The sequence below is a fragment of the Mesitornis unicolor genome, unplaced genomic scaffold, assembly GCF_000695765.1.
Source record: "Mesitornis unicolor isolate BGI_N332 unplaced genomic scaffold, ASM69576v1 scaffold2722, whole genome shotgun sequence".
NCBI lineage: Eukaryota > Metazoa > Chordata > Aves > Mesitornithiformes > Mesitornithidae > Mesitornis > Mesitornis unicolor.
This window is the reverse complement of record NW_010171098.1, coordinates 6616-29162: the sequence shown is the minus strand read 5'-3', so window position 1 is coordinate 29162 and position 22547 is coordinate 6616. Positions and strand designations below refer to the sequence as shown.

The 22547-nt window shown below is 37.2% G+C and overlaps 1 protein-coding gene across 1 annotated transcript in view; it reads left to right on the top strand.

The window, feature by feature from the left end:
• Positions 1 to 18069, top strand: part of LOC104537110 (catenin alpha-2) — a gene marked incomplete at its 5' end in the record, with an annotated part of 63616 nt that extends 45547 nt beyond the window's left edge. Inside the window, one exon of the mRNA XM_010179898.1 lies at positions 16915 to 18069. Coding sequence (XP_010178200.1) covers positions 16915 to 17202 — 288 coding nt within the window. The remainder of the gene's footprint in view (positions 1 to 16914) is intronic.
• Between the last annotated feature and the right edge of the window lie 4478 nt (positions 18070 to 22547).

The window sequence follows — 22547 nt, the reverse complement described above, 5'->3', positions numbered from 1 at the left end:
GGAATGCACATTAATCATTACTAAGACTGAAAAAATAATCATGATTAGATTACAATTTATATTATCCTTATAGCAACAAATAGCCCAAGGCAAGACATCAATATTAACTCTATGTGCTTATAATACATATTCTTAAAAAAACATTTAAGGAGCATTTGTTTTTCATCTTCCATAAGGCAGGATCTTATGCTAGCACTCTTAACTGGCACTGAATAGTCCTCCATTCTCTAAGCAGTTTTATTTAATGAAGTTAGGTTTAGCAGTATATACTATTTTTTTCAATTTTAGTACACAGCTGGGTTGTTAAGAAAATCCCATTGGATAATATAAGCAATTATGTTTACTCTCGAACCTGTTTTTCCAGAATTTGGATGGTAAAAATTCAGTTTACAATGAATTAGAATGAATATCCCATTTTAAGCCCTCCAATTTGAGTTCTTGGGTAATTTTTTTACAAAAACATATGCTTTAGCGTCTAAGTTTGTCATTGTCTAAAAATGCACAGTCTTTAGAAGCATCACCTCTTTGCAATTATGTTGGTATTTTCAGAAACTTTAAAGTGTGCTCTGTAAATAAATGTATACCCAGAATTTTTATACTTCCCTCACTTGTTCTTTTAGCACAGTTTTGCTCATTTTCAATGCAAGACAAACATAATTCTTTCCTGACCTCCTTCATATAGTGGCGTAGGTGGCCTACCCTCTGGCTAACTCTATTCAAGAGTCAGCCCAGACTGCTGGCTTGTGTAATGTTTATTCAGCACTGGTGGACATAAGTGTAATTCCAGCAGTAGGCACTGAGATTTCAGCTGCCTGCATCAGTGTTTGTTTTTGTGCAGTTCAGCTGTTCAAAATCATACACAAAATATTGCTGCTTGGAAGTCTATTACCCAAATTTATGCACGATCTGATGTCAATCAACTTTTAATGGGGATAGAGCTTTCTGTCCTTTCTGATTTTCATCAAAAGGTGCTAAAATGTATCCCTTTTTCCAATTGGCAAACCTCATAGGGCTTGTGTGCTTAATCTGTGCTATGGGAGCAAGTGAGAGGAACCACCAGACAGCGGGGTTACTCATCGTGGAAGAGTCCCTGTTTCCTTGACCAAGCATAGCTCCTTCAGCACACGTTTTCCTCTCTCCTCACCTCTACGCTACGGCGCAGTATTTCTCTTGCTCTCTCTCTCACTATCTCTTTTCTGTATCTCTCGGAAATCAGACTGGAGTTCAGAGCACTTTCACTACCTTTTATGAGGTAGAGTGTGATGTCATAGATGGGGGCAGGGCTAGTCAACTTTCTACCCACCCACCCACCTGTGCTGAGGGAGCTACACTTGAGACCGGAAGCAGTGACTCCTCGACGGTGAGTAACCTCCTGTCTCCTCTATATCTTTGACTCTTTATAGGTCTGGGGGTGGAGGGAAAAAACAACACCACAAGAATGGGGGATTTTTGTGTTAGCTTGTATTTCTTTTTCTTTAAATGAACCGCAGGGCTCACAGAATGAATTGCATGTGTTGTTTTAGTCACCTGCGAAAAACCATTTCCTTGCTGTTCTGAAGTCCTAGAGTTAATGCCATCTGTAAAGCAATGATCACATTTCTTTGCAGAGGTGGTCCATTTACTGGGGGCTTAACTGATCCTTCAGTGTTTATGAAAAGACAGACTCCTGTCCCCTTGAATTCAATTGGTGAACTACCATTAATTTAATTACAGTAGTGCTCAGCCATCATTTTTCTAGAGCACTTTGTGATTAAAGATAGATGGTGTAAATTATGTATTTATCATTGTTAACTGTGGACAATGCCTATTTATACAGGACGGGATTTTTTATTTTCTCTATTCTCTGCTACTGTTTTTGTTTGCTTTATCCAGAATGTTTATTGAGCTATGCTGACAATAGGCCAATTATAAGACCTATTTTATAGATGAAATGAAATTCAAAAGTAAATTGTAGACGATGTGAAATTAAGCAGGAAACCAAATTGCAGGAGATGTAACTGTGATTTAATCTTTGAAATTATAAATCAAAGCATTTGATATTTTCTGTGATAAGAACTTGAGATGGGCAGGGATATTGTTAACTTAATTTCTTAGTGTTTTTCTTATGTCACTACCTATGCATTGCTATTGTACTTTAAAGCACTGTCTTGCTACCTGTTTCCCTTGGCCCTAAGTATTACTGCTTCACTGTTTTAATATCCTTCAGCATTTAAAAAAAAAAGACAAGATGGACTATGAAGATTTTAATTTCTTGTTCTGCCTCTTGGGTATCTATTAAAGCTGTCAAGATGTCATAGCTGTCATACTAAAGGGCAGAAGAAGGATCATATGAAGATTTTGACCCCTAGGGATCCTGCAAATCTTGCTGTTCTTGTTCATTTAAAGCTCTTTACAAGCTCTGTGTGGGGTCTTGTAGTATCCTGGTGAAAGGCACTAAAAGGCAGCAATGCATACTCTGTAAATCAAAGACAAAGAGTGCAATTACAGCCTTTTTCAGCAGAGGTGGGGCATAGACTGATAGATGAAGTACTTCTATTTTCAGGTGACCAGGTGGCTTTGAGGAATTGGGTGTAGGATGCAGAGCCTTCCATCTTCTGGTCCCTGGCATGTCTTGGTCAGCAGTGATGGATAGACAGTCCCCCCTGATGACTCAGTGATGCTCCTTGTTTCAAGGCATAGGAGATCTGAATGAAATTCTGGGAGGATGAAAGTCCTGTTTACAAAGCTACCAAAACTTGCACTAATGATTGTTTCCCTTCCTGCCAGAGAGAAATATAAGGCCAAAGAATATAAGAACTGGCTCCCTGACAGGTGGTAGCTTTTCTAGCTTTGAATAATGTGTGCAAGGAGTTTTATTCCTACTGCGTATTCCTTTAGTGAACCAAACGTTGAAGTCTCCAAATCTTCCTTTACAAAGCCAAGAACTTGTCTAGCAAATTTAGCTTTCCTAGCAAGCTTTGATCTTTTAAGTAGGAAAGGAAAAGCAGGTTAGTCAATCTCTAATGTCTCGCTGGGAAAACTTTTCATAGGAATTGCTGTTGTTAAAGACAGTTTGAGGAATGGTTTTTCAGAGGCAAATGCTTTGAGGTAAAGTTTAATGTAGATACTAAGCACATCCTTTGTTGACGAGTTTACAAAATTGTTTTTGCACATAATAATTCTTGCATAATACAGGAGACTTCCATTTTTGCACAAAATAGGTAAAATATAAGAACTAACTATACAGAACCCCTAATCTCTCTTCAATGATACAAAAACATTTTAGTGGCATAGAGAGGGAAATTCTTTTTAAAAGTGATATAAGGATTGGGAACAGGAAATCAGATTTGGTATCATTCAGTAGTTAAAGTGAATTAAAGATACTGATCAGCACTAAAAGGATCTTATGGAACAGAGATGTCAATGGATTACCTTAAATCCAGAGGATGAGCAAACCAGCAGTAGATTGACTTATGTATAGGAGGGAATTCATGGAGGGAATGACACTCAAAATGACATAAACTGTTGTGATAATTAACCTGGAATCTGCCTGTTCTAAATTTAATAAGTTTTTGTCCATGCAACCCCAGGATGTGGGTTTGCCTGAGTAACCTAACACTGGGAGAATGAAGAACCTAATTTTACATTTGCTGAGCTAATTCCCCTGTTTATTATTTTACTGGCAACAGCTATGATTAAAAAAAATTAAAACATCTGAAGTGCAAAGATTCCTGCATTTTACAGCTTAGGCTTGAATGGTTATTCAGTCAATTGCAATGTTTATTTTAACTGTATATTATTGACATGTGCATAAAGTAAAATATAATGAGGCCTAGTTGTCAGCTGATTTTATTTAGTGTGTAATAGGAAAATTTTGGAAAGCAAATATCTGAGCAACTTGTTCCAATATATGCTAATTTAAATGAGTTAAATCTTCATAAGTGTTTTGCAAGCTGAAAGTTAGTTTAAGATAAGGCGTTCTTAAAAATTGTGTTGTTTTATGTTTGCAAGCGCATTATGTGTTACCGACTCAAAGCAAAACCAGCAACTGGTATATTTATACCTATATATTTAAGCAGGTCAGCATTTAAATTACGGATCTGTGCCTCAACCATGCTGGCAAGGTGTGAGCAATACTTTAACAATGTAAGATCGTATGTAGGGAACAAACATTTTTTCAGTGCGATCAAGAAAGCTATGAAAAATTCCCAATTTTCTGTATTTGCCGGCCTGATTTCTCTTCCAAGTTGAATTAAAACTTTGTGGGTTGGTTCTTACCTTCTTCTTTTTCTGTACGAGAAGTGAGGGAGAGCTGTGAAATGCACCATCTGTTCGCAAACCGTGTCAGCTGGCAGAGGGATGCTCATCGCCCTGCCCTCTCACTGCAGTTTTAGGCTGGTTTAACACCACTGACTCAAAATGAATTACTCCTGATTTAATCTTGTTTAAGCACAAGAAGTCACCATGATAGTGCACAGCACTCTAGAGCACTGTTCGTGTTGATTTAAATTGCAATCTTTTTAAACTTCGACTTCAGCCCATTTGGATTGTCAGCAAGAATGCTCAATAGCACTTGGACTGAGTGTAGTGGTTGGAGGAAACTAGGACTGCCTGAACACCCCAGCATTTCTGTTTCTGAGATGGTTGCATCTCAAAGGCATTAGATGTGATTCAGTTCAATCAGAATCTCTTAGATTTTTATGAATCCCATCTGAGTATCTCAAAGCAAACACGGTGCTGTACCCTCGTAAAACTGAAAACAGAAGCAAATACTGTCATTATTTCCCTTCTGAAGATGAGAATTCTGAGCCACACACCAGGCAGAAAACATCTATAGAGTTATAATGAGTTTCAGACACTACATCCTTCTCCAAGACTCAGATAATTTTCAAGACCGGCATTTCTCTCTTCCATTCTGTATTCCAGTTTGGAATCCATTCTGGATGGCCAAATAAAAATTAAAAAACTAAAAACAGGAGAAAGAGTTCACTGCAGTTAAGAAGTACAGTTTGAAAATGATAGAATTGGAAAGAAATCTTTCAGTAACAGGGGTAGGCTACTGCACCCAAATTGTGCAAAAGATAAGAGTAGGTTTATGGTGTAATGAAAACTGAGTATTTTATTATTCAGAAGGATTTCACTTGAATTATGAAGAGCTTTTGACTACTATCTCCACTGCTATATGGAGAGTGATTCATCAAGACAAGTGTAAACATCTGCATCAGAGGTGTTCACTCCAGGCTTCCTTTATAATCGGTGGAGATCAATAGCCATTTCTAGAGAGCAGATATTGTCGTTTCAGGTAGACGCTGACAGCCAGTTGGATTAGTAACAACTTAAAAAAATCACAGAGTATTTGAATTGAACCGTGTAGTCAGACAAGCATAGAGTCAGGGGGTTTAGCCTTAGAGGTCTTTCAAGTGTATATATTCATATGTAAGTGATATACACTTTCTGTGAACGTAGGTGCTGGAGAAAGGAAACTGCCTAATTCTTTCTGAACAGAAATATTTAAATGGTTTTGTAAGGAGCATTTCTCTATATAAAGTGGCTCTCTTGGGGTCCCAGTTTCATTTGTTTCTGTAGGCTGGAGGGATTAATACGGTAAGTAGTATTAGTTTTCCCCCATTTGACACTTTTGGGGATCCAAAGAACAGAATTAAGGAAAATAATCTCGAAAATATGCATTAAGTTTGCTGGAATTCTTGGAGTACTGGGTCAAATCCAAGGACAATGTTCTAGCAGATGTTGAGCATCTTCACTCATTCACTGTACTGTCTTTAGGATTCTAATGCAATTTACGATCTCTAAAGGTAATTAAAAAGGTGACATACTCTGGTCCATCTCCATAGAAAGTGAACCTGTGGAAAATCTCAAGTGTTCCGTGGTTTTTGGTCTTCTCCACCAAGCACAGGGGGAGTCTGGACTGTTTTGGTCCAACACCTGGAGTTAGGTAGGATGAACGCAGGATAACACTTCATTTATAGAAATGGAAACTCTGAAAGCCTTGCCTATGTCACCAAGCACATCATCCCAATGGTTTTTATGAGCAGCCCCATTTTTCTTGCCTGAATTCCTAAATTGTTCAACTACTGATGTCTGAAAAAATGCTTCTGGGGGCTTTAGTGCCACCAGCTCTGAACAGCTCTAGGATCCTGACTGATATTAAAAGACATTCATTCACAATTTTTCTGATGCCAAGTAAGTGCAGACAAGTCCATAGACAATCATGACTGATGTACAATACTTAAGTCAGATTTGATCTTTGTAAGAAAAGAGCCGGTGCAAATGCTTTTTCATTTCACCATTCTTCTAAATAAAAGCTGAATTTATACCTTCATCTCCTTTACATAAATTCTGGATTAGAGGGAAGATTTGGAGATGTGGTTGCATTAATTTGTTTTTATGTAGGGAAGATTGTCTTGAGGTGAATAGCACAGAAACCATGTGGGTTATGTGACTCATTGAGGCTACAAGTACCTCTGCATTTGTTCAGGGAAAATGCTATCTAAAGTACTGCATCTCAAAACAGAGGCCAAGTAAATCAAGATTTCCTAACACGAATATTTTCTGAAGAGAGTAGTACAGGGCTTAACCAACTTGAGTGAGATATTAAGTATTTGTTAATAATTGGTGATATTTTTTCCTCCCTTCCACAGTTACTCAGTTTTTTCCTTTGGATAAAACACTTGCTTTTGTAACAGTGAAAATGAGATCACCAACATAATCTACACTACTCTTAAATACATTTGCATGTATACAGAAGAGCAGACTAAGGGGAGATATTGCTGTCTACAGCCACCTGACAGGAGGACCTAGAAGATCCAGATCCAGGTGCACAGTGACAGGAAAAGGGGCAACAAACACAAGTTTAAATATGGGAAATACCAATTAGATGTAAAAAAAATGTTTTAGCTCAAAGGTAGTCATATTCAAGTGCAGGGTGGAGGTCTCTAGTCCAGAGATGTGGGAGAGTATCCATCCTTGGAGATACTCTGAATTTGAGTAAAACCCTTATCTAATCCTCCTCTAATTCAATTTGTTTTGAACAAGGCATTGGACTAGATGACGTCAAAAGGTTCTTTTTTGTCCTAAATTATTCGATGTTTATATGAATATTTGCATAGTAAAGTGAGAGTAATAAAAACAAGCCTTTAGAATTCAGCGCAAGATTTTACTCATTCCAATTTATTCTTAATTTGCTGACATCTTTGCTTGTTCTTTCCTTGTGAACTGCAACAACCTTTAAAATTGCTTATGTTTTGTTCTGGTTTCATTTGTTTGCAGGCTCCAGTAATTCTTGCTTGTTTTGCTATTTTTTTATTAAGTTTTAGCGTTAGCTAAAGTTAAAAATGTAATGAACAAATGCATTCACAAATTGTACATTCAGTAATTGACCAGGGAAAAAACATTCTAGTAAGGAACACTTACTGAATGTTATTTAACCATTGGTCAAACAAATAGAACAGCTAATTGTGAATAATGGATTTGGAATAAAATACTAGAATTTCCTTTACAAATTATTTGCCATATGTCATTAAGCCAGCTCCTGGGACTTTTCTGAAAAGCTGAAATTGGGCTCTCTCTTGATGACTGCTGTGGAGATTCAATGTTGTTTCTTTATTTCATTGCATACTGTTCTTAAGTCCTGAAAAGTGTTCAGGGAATGAAGCAGAGAAAGGAGTGCTTCTGCTGATTGAGTTGAGCAACACTGCAAGGACCCTCAACTCCAAGGAAGTCAAAAGTCTTTTAGGACCTCAGAAGTGTTCAGTATCTTCACCGATTAAGCTCTTTATCTGCTTCTATGAAACATAAAATATATACGAACAACAGTAGGCAAACATTAGGAAGAAAGGAACAATTGTCCTGGCATTATCCTCCAACCTACAAGAGGATTTTGTTTTATTCATTTTGATTCTTTGATGCATTGTTTCCAATCCCTTTCCTGAGAAAAGCCAGCTCTGCCTGAAGAGCAGCAATCTTCAAAGTGTCTCTGTGCTGACCTGGGCAAGTGTAACTTTAGAGATACGAAGCTGGCTGGAGGACCAGATTTGCCTCAAAATGACAGATCCTCACAGTTGAAGACATGGAGACAACTCGCACACAGATACCATTCTGACACTTTTGCACATTAAAAATAAGTTGGGAAAATATCACATTTCTCATCATTGAACTCTTAAAACTTGTGTTATGCTGCTTTGTTTTTTGTTTTCATTGTGACATAATCACAAGGAAAAGCAGGAGATAACACATTCTGATGTAAAGAACATAGTGTTTCTATGCTGTATTGATTTTTTTTTTTAAATTGAGAGTCTTCTGCATTTTATCACTGAGAGTACAATTTCCAGCCAACCAGACATGATTTGGACTCCCTTCAGGTAAGACTGTAAGAAAGAGATGTTTTTCTTGTTATTATACCTGTTCTCTAGATAAAGAACAAAAGGTTTGCTTCCAAAACTCCACTTGAAAGAGCAGTAAAGTATTTTGTGCCTTTAAAAATGATATCTATCTTCAAATTACATAGAAGTCAGAACTCAAGACAGGAGGAGGGAGATCAGTAGCACAGACTGGTTAGAAATCCTGTATTTCCTCTTTCAGATTTAACTGCGATTGGATACGAAAGTAGAAATTTGTACCAAGATGTTTTTTCAGATGCTTTTGACAGAGTCCTGTCTGCACTTTTCTGTCTGTGATATGAGATTTAGACAATGTCATATCATGTGTAGACTGCTGGCATGTGAATGCCTGTGTAAAATGACACATCCAATCCTGGCAATACACAGACCACTCACGTAAACTTTGGTATTAGTGACTTTTTTTTACTGGGAGTGATACTGAGCTTCCACAGCCGACTTGCTCGTATTTTCTTTAGTAAGCCTCCTGGCGATATCCCAATTTCTTAGCTATGGTTTGAGTTAGCCTATTCCATTAAATATAGTTTAGACTTCATCTTTGTTGCGGACATTTTATCTTCTTCTTCTTGAACATTAGGTAGGAGCCTATTTTTAAATCAGACGTATGAAAGTATGTTTCCTGTTAATTATCCAAGAATTCAGATCAAACCATTCCATAGAGCAGAATGAATTTAAAGTTGTAAACATCATTGTACTAATTTTGCTGTTATTAGTAATGCAACTCTGATGGCCATTAGAGAGTCATCTCTTTTGTCCATGACCTTCCATCATAGGCAACATCCTCCAGGCATTGCTTCTGTGTAGAATGAGGCAAATTTAGAAGAAGCCCTTGAGCCATCATGGCAGAAGACTCATTCCCATCTCTGTCAGTTGTAGGTTGCTGTAGAAAGTGTTTCTTCCTCTACATTCAACCTTAGCAAAGAAAACATGTAGCATATGCAACCACAGCACTGGCAAAGTTGGGGGGGTGAAATTCTTTTCCCATCTACAAAACTTCTTTGACTTCATTGACTGAGGATTTCTTCCTTGGTCTGTGGAATTGTTCCAGATGTTTGGGTATTCAGACTGATGTCAAATGATTTAGTAACAGACTGAAAGTTTTGAGGCAATGTTGTAGCATGAATATGACTGATAAGCAAGCTTATTTAAAAAGTTCAATGCTGTATATGATTGCACGTCCTTACAGTGTTTCCGCTATATGATATGAATTCTACTGTTTTGGCAGCGTTTTCCTGCTGTGCAGTGGCAGATAGTGAGCAGAAGAAAAAGAGCTGGCTCTGAGAAATTCTTCATTATGGGTGAAAATATTTTCCCTGATTAAATTCTGTAAAGAATACAACAATGTATTAAGTATTAAATATTGAGCAAATAGCCTACATCATGTTTGGTACCTACAAGAAGAATTAGAAATTTTGTTTTATAGCCATAATGTCATATTGAATAAATAATTTATTGTCTGTAAATACAGTTGATGAATAGAAAAACTTGAATATCTATCAAAAATCTCAATATATATTTTTCACCTTTGGGATCTGCCAGACTGGAGAGTTGTCAGCAATAATTGTATTTCATAAAAAGAATTGGAGAGGGTTGACTTTTAGCTGTTTCCATTTGTCTTGTTTCTCGTTTCACCATTTCTGTTGTTAAAATCTGAGCTTTCATGCTAGCTTATTAGAAGGACAAGCACTGACAATATGGAACATCAGCCATTAATAGAAAAATAACATTTTGATAATGTTTAAATCAGAAGGGCATTTAGTGATTTCTACAAGTATAACATATCATATGTAAAAGTAGATGGAGTAAAGTGAAAGAAAATAAGTGTCTGAGTCTTGCCTAAAACTCATGCTGGCTGTCTCATCCCTGAGCTGTAATCCTCAAACTCCAGCCTCATAAAGCTGCTGTATTTCCAACATTGATATTCCTCGTGTGTGTGTTTTGCTCCAGGAGATGCACATTAGAATGTTAGTTGGAGCTGTTCTTGGTAACCTACCACACTTAGCAAAAAACTAAAGTTTGGCAGGATTTACAGTTGAGTGCTCCACAATATTAGATGATCTAGTAAGCAATTTCAGTACGTACTTAACTTATTAGTTATAGAGTTGGAGGTGCCTGGTATTTTCAGTGATGTACTATGCTCTTGGGCCAAAATCAACTGAATTCGGTATCCTTCAGACTATAACCTATGAGTGAGGCTTTTTGCAAGGCTTCCTGTTGAGGTCAATCTACTTGTAGCTATTGATGAGGGGAGAAGAGAGGACAAAGTAAAATAAGATGAGTAAACTGGCAAGTAACCATGGCACTGAAGTCCATGTTTCAGTCCCTTAGCTGAGAGGGAAAAATGGTGTTTTCTTCCTCAAAAAAAGAAATATTTGTAAGCTTTCTGGCACCCACTATGAAATTTAGGTACGGTCTCCGTTAGCTGAACATTTCTGAGTAAGCAGAAGATGTAAGAAGTAAGCATGGCTTACTGTTTCAGATGCTGATTGAGAAACAGGATATGCAGGGCTCCTGGTGTTTCAGTGAAGTAGCCTTTATGTGTTACAAAAAAAGATGATTTTTTTTTTTAGGACTGCTGGATAAATTTGAGGGCATTTAAGTAGTATTTTTTAACTTTAGAGGGTTAGAATTCTTATTTTATCATAAACAAATTACTTCTTCAAGCCTGTTCATTTAATGAATTAATATAATCTCCCAATTTTATTGATATCCAATGCAGAATTGTATTTTAATATCTATATATTGGTCTTAGTTTCGTATTAAGTTTTCTCAAATCAAATGAATTGAGATGTCATTTTGTCTTTTATCCTTTTTCTTTTTATATAGCTTGGGATAAGTGAATCAACTGTATAAATGAATTATTACAGATTATATGTTTTATGGCATTTTGTCATCTTCTGTTGCCCATATTTTGTATGATTTTTCATATGATATTTTATGATTTTTCAAACTGGGATAAAACAGTTGGTAACCTGTTGACCTTGTAACTGAAATGTGTGGTTTTAAAATGCCAATGGTGCATAGAAGACAGATGATACCCATAGTTCTTGGTATAATTTTCTCACAATTGACCCATATTTAGCAAAAACCTTATGCACATTTTCAAGTGATTGACCAAAGTACAGCTCCAGCCATTGCATGGTAGTGCTGGTAAATAGCAGATGTCTGCTACCATAAGGGTGAGTGCATCCGAATAGCAAATAGGCCATTTTTACATTGGCTGTCACTAAAAGACTCATGTTTTATACATTAAATGTGCCACAGAAATGCAAGACTTGCTTTGAAAAGAAGCAGGGAATGCACCCAGAATTCCCAGACAGCCTTAAGGGCTTGGCAGTGCCCAAATTCCCTGCTATAAATCATACAAATCAAGTCTTAGCCAAAACTATTTGAAGGGTTACAAGTTCTTTTTCAATACATTAAATAAATGACAATTGCTTTTCCCAATCTGTACAAAGTAAACCAGACTAAACTCTACTTATCAGTAGTTGCTAATACTATTTTTTTGCGTTCATACATTTCAAGGTCAATATGGGCCATTGTTATTGTCCAAGCTGTCTTCTTGCACAACTGATGCATAGGCTTCCTGAATTAATGTGCATTCATGTTCATTACTTCTGCTTAAACTGGAGTGTACAAATTAAGCAAAAACATCCAATATTGATTTCACAGTTTCTAGAGACAGAATTACTCTTTCATGAGTTCTTGTGATTAATAGCACTAGTAAAAAGTTTCTAATTTTTCTAAATATGTTCTAAAATTTTCCAGCTAATTAATAGCTAAAATGTCCTGCTTCACTTTACAGCCATCAAGTTCTATTACATCTTTGTCTAATCTGTTGAATTTAAAATCATATCACCTTTCTGTTGTTATGTACTTGCTGATTTTGACCGACTCTTTTTTAAATCATGCACTTAATTAATGGAAAAAACAGAGCTGACTGAATCTTTCCCATAAAAGATGGGGTTTGTTCTCGAGATTCTTTCAGTCCCTTCCATTTCCTCAATGTTGATCTTGCATTGAGGGCTCAGGATTCCCTAACTGTGGACACACAATAAGCTGAATATGATCATTTAACCTATTTCATCAGTGTCTGCCTTTTTGTATACTCAGGGAGTGATTTCCTGGGATCCTGCATGGGGTAAATTGCCTTATTGGTATCATGTGCTATAAATTTGGCCAAATTGAAATCTACATTTTCCCAGCTTATTAGATACCAATCACCTACCCTCTGTATGACTTACCACTTTCCCAGTTGTTGTGTTATCTGCAAATTTCTTCAGTTAAGTGAGGTTTTTTTCCCTAGATTTTAACAGAAAATATTTATATTGTAAAGTTGACAAATGGTTTCTCCAAGAGCCCACTGCAAAAGTCACTATTTAGCGGTGATTTTTTTTTGAGGTTTTTTTCCCTAGATTTTAACAGAAAATGTTAATATTGTAAAGTTGACAAATGGTTTCTCCAAAAGCCCACTGCAAAAGTCACTATTTAGCAATGATTTTTTCGTGTATTCATGTTTTTGGAAACTTGGCTATTAGAGAATTTGGAATCATCCTATATGTGCCTTGTTAATTTTGTATCAGATAGGTTTTAATCAAACCATCATGTAGTACCAAGCAAAACGCCTTCCAGAGGCCCAGTTATATCAACAGCATTATTTTATGCAATACAAAGTTTATTCACATCAAAATATGATGTAGGTTACTCTCAGAATATTTTCACCCACCAAACCATGTAGTTACCATTAACTGTATGCCTTTCCTCCCTGTATTTATGGAGTCTGTCATAAACATTGCATTTTCTCATTTGGGAATGCTGTCAGCTGGACTGGCGTATAATTTCACAGGTCACTCTATTTGCACTGCTCAGATGTTTCCAGAACAGGAACTATCTACAGTTCTTTTGATGTCTTCTCCCACTTTTCAAGGTTTATTAAAATCAACAATAATGACATAGAACATCCTTAAACAGCCATCTCTTTTAAAACTACCTATGCTATATCCTTGCTCACTCGAAATACAGATTTTTTTTTCTGAATTTCCCTTTTTGTGGTATATTTCTGATCATAAATGTGATGATATCTCTGAAAATTTAATTTTCTCCTTTCTAAAAACTCTGGTATAATTCTTCCCCATTACAGCGGTGTGACAGTGCAAGGAGAACATCTCTTTTCATTTGCTTTACTGTTAAGGAGAAAATTTTCCAGCTTTATTCTCTCCTGCTTCTTCAGCTATTTTGGTATTGTAATTGCTGGTTATTTTACTTAGATTATGTGTGCATGTAAAAGAAGCAAAAAATCTTGATTGTCACAAGTTTCTGGAAGATTCTGCATACAGTACAAGAAAAATGCAGCACAGCTTATAAGCAAATCAAAAACTCCTCAAAGCCTTATGGATTTTTTGGGGAAAAAAGACCCTGAAATTATCTTCTGGCAGGTAATAAGCTCTGCAGCTCCAGTGTTCTACCCTTCCATTCACTAATTGTAAAATTAGCTTGGGGCAAGATAATTTTTAATTAATATTGTTTTCTGAAGGATTTATGCCTTCATGGGGTAGATGGCAGTTTTAACCTGGGTAAGTGACCATCTCCAGTGCAGTGATTCATGGGTTCTTTATAGATTTAGAATTTTGCCCAGAATACTCTGTTCTTGGAGTTTTATGGGCCAATAACCTAAATTTATTTCTTGTGTTTAAGAGGGCTTTTTTCCCTAAATGGAGGCAAATGCATTTGTAGAAAGATCTAAGCAGCAGAACACTATAACTATGTGTAGCAAGTCAACTGCTCTGTTAACTATCAGCATGAAAAGCTGTCGTTATGTTCATAATTTCCTAACCATGGTAAGGAGTGAAGTCTGCCTTCTGCACTGTGCAATAGTTTCCTAGTGATACTTTTACTTGAAATGTTAATTTTCCTTCTTATTTTTTTTTATTATTAACGTTATCTGTTTGGAGAAGTGCGTATGTTTCTGTGCTCAGATTTCGTAAGGAATTAACGCGCTAAGGGCTTGATTCACTGCCGCTTCGTTCCAGCTTTATGCCACTGTAGCTCTGCTGATTGCAAAGCACAGCTTAAAACCAAAATAACGTGGTGGTTTAGTGAGATCTAAATGTTAATTGAATCGATGGTCATTCGCTTTAATTCTGCTTTACTGAGCCATAAGACAAGCGAGGAGCTGGAGGCAATAAGAAAATCACTGGAAGTGCTTAGGTAGCCAAATTGGATACACGGGACGGCCACCAGCAGATTTTGGAGAACACTCTTAGCCTAATACTCTTATGGGGGTTTTATGTCTCTTTTCTGATTCCAAGACTTGAAAGCATTTTTACAATATGAATGGATATTAAGGGCAAGGATTAAGTATCTGCATGTTAAAATATGATTAATAATGGTGAGAATGGAGAGCTCTTATCTACCATAACAGCAGATTGAAAGTTGAGGTAATTAAAATGGCATCAAAATATGTAACGTGGTTTTCTAAAAGACATTGTTGCAATCTGCAGCTGATCTTGCAGAAATACATGCTTCTGCGCACCTTTATGGATCACACTCCATAAAGTTACCAGTGTGTTTAGAGATGTAGATTGCATCCTTTGTATGGTTTTAAGGATCTAATTTGGGTGCCGCCTCATTTCAAAATGTTTCATTTAGTCATTCTGTTCCTTAATATAAGTCCCATGTGAAATAGCTACCAAAACTTTTTTCATAAAGGAATGTGAGAAAATGGGAGGCTATTAGAAACCTTCAACAAATAGAATTCATGCAGGAATGTGCAATACAGGCAGTTTATCCACATTGATTACGAAGTAAATACTGTTTGACGGCATCACTTTATATTCAATATCCATCCACCAGTGTTTCACAAAGAATCATTTAACAATGAATAATGCTTGATTGTAGATCTCTGCAGTAAATTAGAATATCCTAATTTAATAGAGTATGATCTGTTATTTGCCAACAAACATACAGATTGCCTTATAAATCATGCAGTAGTGTGGTTATAGAATAACACTATACTGAATTATATTTCATTACTCCCTATTGAACAGTCATGTTTCTGCCATATAATGTAATTTTCCATCTTTTTACTTGGCTTCTTTTACTAACAGAAATTACAAATTAGTCCTGAGGAAAAATATTTACTGGGGGTAGGCAATTAACTGTGCATTTCAGGAAATAGCACCAACTACGTGAAAATCATTAAAATGTTGTTTTTGTTTTTCACCTCGCTGTATGTCTCTCTTTATGTATTTAATGAATCATAATGAGTATAAAGCCACGGCTGAGGAAATCAAAAGTAATAGGTAAGTCTCCAGATTAATGTGGTTCCAGACACAAGCTTTCTGTAATGTCTGTTCCTGTTCACATCAGTCACTGACACTTCAGAAAGTCATTTCTCCTGAACTTTTCTTCTGTTAATGGTTCAGAACACTTGAGGTGAAGTATAATACGGTTTTTGTTACTGCCTTCTGCATATTTATCTTGGTTACCTTGCTTAGAATTCATGTTAAGGAATTGTATGTTTCCAAAATATGGAGCAGGAAAGGCCTGGAGGGAGACAGGCCTTTTATGCTCATTATAAACAGATAAGAACTTAGTGAGTACATGGGGTGGAATTAAAGAGTTAAAATAATAGTACATCCAAAATCATCCCTGTGGACTGGATGACACTTATAAAAAATGAGGCAGCTTCCACAGTAGAACTGGAAGACCTTATCACAAAGAGTATATTCATTTTTTCAGTATTTTGGGACTAGATTTCAGTGTATGACAGACACTTGTTGACTGGGAGTCCCAGTGGTTTGAAGTTCAACAAGTCCTTAAGATCTCTTACATCCAGAGGACCCAGGAACCTCAGGCAGACTCGTGCATGGGAGAAACACAAGGGTATAAGTCCGAAAAGCCGGCTATTCGTAAAGTAAGATTCCTTGTGAACATAAGTAGCTCCAATATTACAGAAGCTACAAAAACCTGCAGTTAACTGTTTCATCTTTTTATTTCTTTAGGGGTTTCAAAATCTCCTTTCATCTTTTCAGATGGGATTCTCTAACAAGCTCAGCACTGGCCTCACACTGTTCCTGTAGACATCATTGGGGTGTTATCCTGGGCTTAATAGGAATAATTAGAACAAACCTGAACGCTTGGAAAAATCCCTGTTGACCTGTTTTGCGGTTTCTGACATATAGAAGTAAATTTTTAGAGGTTTAAGTCATGGGTTTTTTGTGAAAAAAATGGCAACTTCTTCACCCATAGAAAAAGAATCGACAACAAAAAGCCAGACAACACAAGCTTTTCCTTTGGATTACTAAAAAATTTAATGTGAGGTACCACAGTCTTACCTTTACAGTTTGGTGCGTGTTGTTGCTGATGCTTCTCACTACAAGCTACTTGATTAATCCTGAGGGGAGAGGATTCATTTCATCTTTAATGATATCTGAGAGCATCCAGACTTCAGTCAGGAAATGCTCCAGTGAGCCGGTAGTGGACTAACCTTGCTGTATTTCATTTTCTTCTCTATTTGTAGCTGGACAGTGCCACTTCTCTCATCCAGGCAGCTAAAAATCTGATGAACGCTGTGGTCCTTACAGTGAAAGCATCGTATGTGGCTTCTACGAAATATCAGAAGGTCTATGGCACTGCTGCAGTGAACTCACCAGTTGTATCTTGGAAGATGAAGGCACCTGAGAAGAAGCCTCTAGTAAAGAGAGAAAAACCAGAAGAATACCAAACAAGAGTGAGGAGAGGGTCCCAGAAGAAACATATTTCCCCTGTACAGGCCTTAAGTGAATTTAAAGCTATGGATTCCTTCTAAACCACTAAGCTTTACCAGGAGGGTTTTATATTCTTTTTTGTATGCATACCTGCCGACTTGTATGCGTCTGGCATGGGGTGGGGGGAAGCAGCCTCAATTTGCATGCAACCTAAGACTCTGTTGAAGTACCTAACTTTCTGCAATGCCAAAATTTAGGGCATTTTCTTCTGATGTTAGACAGACATATTCCAGGCTTCCTTTTTAAACTAAACTATAGCATTGAATTGGCCAAAGAATCTGCATCACGGGGGTACGTGTGGGTTAAATAAAAAATTCAAATCTAAACCCAGAAATTTTTGTGCATGCAAGAAACATTAGGTTGGCAGGTATATAAAGTGAACAAAATGGAATTGTAATGATAGACCATAAAGCTTGTATTGCTTCTGTTCCAGTGCAAAAATGTACTAGCCAATATGCTTAAATGTGTGGCCCAATAACTAAATGATATAACTTTTAAGTCATCTTCATTATAGTATGTGAATTTTTAAAGCAGATACAAACTAATTCATCTTAAAAATGCTTCTTTTAAACCATATTTTGTTCTTTATATTCTAGTAGTGTTATGATTGCTCACATTTCAATTAATCCCATTAATATGACCAGAGGTTTACTTTTGCCAATTGAATTCCTTATGGTGGAGTATGAAGCACAATATGGTGATTGACATTGCCTTTTATATTATGATTATTATTATGATTATTATTATAATATTAGTAATAGAAGACCTGGTGGTGGAATGTTTAGCAACACGGAACTGACAGTGTGAGAATTTAGAGGCAAATATGTAGGTGTAGCTTGGATTACAGGTATCTGACATACCATTGTAACCACTAACTCAATAAACTCATTTAACCTTGGAATCCTCAATATGGCTCCTCTCTTTTAATGTGCAGATGTCTCATACATCATAGTTGATGTAGACAGTGATTAGTTTTTCCTCATGCTTCCTTTTTCTTTTGGTGAAGGAGAAACAACATTACATTCATTTTCTTATTTTTATAACCAGGATTAACATGGCCAATGGGTCAAAAACAGAGTTTAAATCTGAGACATTTAAACCTCAGTACATGAGACATGTGTGTCAAGTGTGGGATGAAGTTGTTGTTTTGATTCCAACACCTCAGAAGCAGTATAAAGATTCATTTATTAAGCTTATAAGGTTGACATTTCAGACCCTTGGGAATCATCTGTTGTGCTACACTGTATAGACCTGTATAAAGACCACTGTGCAAAGAAATGCAGTATCTACTTTTATTCCCTTTTAGCCCCAACAGTTGGCTCAGCTACGGAGATTGTATTATTGATATGAAAAGGTCTTGGTACATACAAAAATGAAACTATAAGCATGTATTTATTTTTCTTCTAGTTAATTATTAACAGGAGAGAAACTATAAGCATGTATTTATTTTTCTTCTAATTAATTACTAACAGGAGGACTTTCATGACTTCATAAGGGGTTTGAAACACTGTGATAGAGAGTGAGGTACACCATGAGTGGTGACATGTATATCCCTTACTGTGTTCTTGAGAGATGCTTGGATGCTTGTTTCAGATATGCTGATTATTCCTCAGAATAGCAATGTAGCCAATTTTGTCCTATTGCCCTCCTACACAATCTTTATCAAGAAGTGTACTCTCAGAGGCCTTTTAAGAAATTGCTATTTTTGCCTTGTTTAGTTGTACTGTATAATAAAAAGGTTCCTCAATCAGAAATGGAGACTGTACATATGATCAAAATACATTAGAAGATGTGGGTAAGTCCTTGAATAGCTTTCCCTATAATACCCTGTAGTCTGACATACTCTGGCATCACTTGCGGCGCCGATAAAATGCCAAAAAGTAATTGGGATATTTATGAACAAAATTAGAGAGGCAAAAGATGGATACTGAGTTTAAAGAAAAAAATGGCAAATAACAGACAACTAAAAGTGTCCCAGTATGGTGCATGAAGAAAGAAAACCAGCAATTTGCCACAAATAAAATAGCACTTCTTCAGAAGTGATGGATTAACTGAATGGTTGCTTTAAAATTACATTGTTGCTACAAAAGGCATCCCAAACTTAGAGATGTTTAGAAGAAAGCATGTAGGCAATGAGGTCTTGTGGGGTCTCCACTGACTAATGCTGAAGAGGAAGACTGTAACACAAGGAATCCATTATTTTAGGGTGGATTATTTGCCTTTTGAGGAGGCCTATCTATGCTTTAAATATCTTCATGGTGGCATGATAAAATTTAGTGTTGCTAAACGAAGAGTAATGCATATGAAAACAGGAACCAAAAACCAACCTGAACGTTGGTGCTTGGCTTGCGTACTGAAACCAAAAGAACATTAAGGTTGATGAGAAGGGGTTTAATAGAGAAAGAGGAAAATATTGGATGGTGCCATATCTTAGGGATGTGCCTATTTTTGCATACTTCATGCAGTATTTATCAACTCATCTGAAAGAAGAAATGGTGTAGCATGGCAACATTCATGGGAAAATGAGAAGGATTACTGAGTCTGGAATTGCTTTCATATTAGGAGAGCCTAAATAAGGTAAGAGTCTCCAGTTTCTCCAGGGTCAACAATAGTGGGGCTATGAGATGTATAAATAAAGAACCAGTAATCACTGGTCATTACAATAAAAAAATTAGGGGTGTCACAGTGAATTATCAAACAGCAAGTTCAATATAAGAAATACTTTTAAATAAGTAAATCATGGAATTCATTTTACCACTGTCACAGTTGCCACAATGATAACAGTTTCACTGACTACATCAACTAGGAATTCATCCCACAGACATTCCAACTCGAAATCTTACACTTCATAAAGATCTAGAATTATAAGTGTAATGTAAAGTGTAGGCATAAAATAACGTGTATGGATTTTGGAAATATTCACTACAGCCAGTCCTCCACTGACATAAGGGAGCTCGTATCGCCAGCATACTGTAATGAACTGCTGGACCTCCACAACCTTCAGTCAGAAAGCCACATCTGTTTCTCCAAGTGTGTGGGTACCATATCCTATTCCTCTATACATAAAACTCTGAAAATTTTCCAATTATATCTACAATGCAAGAGAAGCAATTACATTGCTTTTTCTAGAAATGATACGGTTTTTTGATGACAGAATTTAGTTGTTTTTATTTTCTTCCAGCAAATGAATCTATGGCAAATAACAGTTTCCATCCTAGTGTGGTCTTCCATGCTGCAGTCACTGTTCTTGTTATTCGCATGCCAGGAATTGTTTCTTCTTGACAATAAACTGTCAATAGAAGCCCAAGTTAGAGAAGTGAGTTGTACACTTCTTCCAGAAATGACTGTATCTTTTGACCTGTGGCTATGAGGAGAAGGCTAAAGAAAGACATTTGGCTTACTTCCCATCTTAATGAAATACAGAAGATTTCAGTTTATAATTTACTTCTTCAGCAAGAACAGCAGCCAATTTTTGAATTAAGAAGTCAGAGAAACCAGAAAGCCTGAGAACTTTTAGGTAACTTTCAAACTAATTTTCCTAAGATTATTTTCTTCCTTATTGGTTTATTTATTGAATTAAGAATTCGAAAGTGAGAAGGAGAGTAAAAATAGCTAAATATGTGTTGCAAGTCAAGGAGCTGATAGTCAAGGAGCCACTGAGCAAGGCGTATTTCTACAAATGGAGATCTTGGACGGGGCAAAGAAATAAAACCTGGGTGTTGTAAAATAGTGCATTACTCATACATAGCACTTTCTTCTCCTTAATCCCCAGTGATCTCAGTTACATCATTAAATTTATACATGAGTTTAAGTGCTTGGCTGCATATAAATGATCGTATTCAAATGCTTAAAGTTGAACAAATGCTTTGATAATAAGGAAGCAGGGGATAAAGCTCAGCACAGTTTCACTTTGATCCAGTATTTTCTTGCTACTGTGTCCTTAGAGTGCGAAATACCGATCAATAGTTCAGTTCTTTTACATTTTAAAAAGAGGTGGACAAAGGTGTGGAAATGCAGTGGGAAACAATGCCACAAGGACAGAACTACTGGGTGGATATTTTAATATCCCACACATTGTTTTATATCTCCATATGAAAGCTGGCCAAAACAAGTTTCCTGTGTCTCTGTGAAACTCGAGTTTAATAAAAAGGATGTATATTTATAGGCTTAAAATGACATTTCTGCATATAAAAATGTAGATTTAAATGGGATTTTTAAGCAAAAACCAAGAGTGTTTTGTTTTTTTAAAATGAACCCCTTCCCCCTCAGTATGAATCTAAATTAAAGGCTTATGATGGAAATAAGGCACTGCATCTCACCCTATGAATTTGCCTTCAAACAACCTTTCAGAGCAGAGTTGGTTGTTCATTTATTTTTGCAAGGCAGAGAATTAATAAGTGTGTGGAGAAGGAAGGAAGCTGGAAGAGAGAAAGAGGAGAAGTTTTTTGGTTTGAACCTCATCAGAAGTTTATCCAGAAGAGACAGGTCCCAGCTGAAGCTGTCTCCAAGGACAGACACATGATCCCGTACCACCTTAGCAGTGAATTCAAGTATTTATTTGGAAGTTAAGCAGATACCCAGGGCTCTATTTTGGGGCCAGTCCTGTTTAGCATCTTTATCAATGATCTGGATGAGAGGATTGAGTGCTCCCTCAGCAAGTTTGCAGATGACACTGAGTTGGGAGGGAGTGTTGATCTGCTGAGGGTAGGAAGGCTCTGCAGAGGGACCTGGATGGGCTGAATCTATGGGCTGAGGCCGATAGTGTGAGCTTCAACAAGGCCAGGGGCCGGGTCCTGCACTTGGGTCACAATAACCCCATGGACGCTACAGGGGACGAGTGGCTGGAAAGGACCTGGGGTGTTGGTGGACAGCAGGATGCCCATGAGCCAGCAATGTGCCCTTGAGCCAAGAAGGGCAATGGCATCCTGGGGTGTAACAGAAGGGATGTGGTTGTCAGTTGAGAGAGGTTCTCCTTCCCCTCTACTCTGCCCTGGTGAGACCACATTTGAAATATTGTGTTCAGTTCTGGGCCCTCAGTTCAAGAAGGACAGGAACTGCTTGAAAGAGTCCAGCAGAGCCACAGAGATGATGGCGGGAGTGAAGCATCTCCCTTACGAGGAGCGGCTGAGGGAGCTGGGGCTCTTGAGCTTGGAGCAGAGGAGACTGAGGGGTGCCCTCATTAATGTTTATAAATTTGTAAAGGGCGAGTGTCAGGAGGAAGGAGCCAGGCTCTGCTCTGTGATGTCCATTGACAGGACAAGGGGCAATGGTCCCAAGCTGGAGCATAGGAGGTTCAACCTGGAGATGAGGAAAAACTTCTTTACTGTAAGGGTGACAGAGCACTGGACCAGGCTGCCCAGTGAGGTTGTGGAGTCTCCTTCTCTGG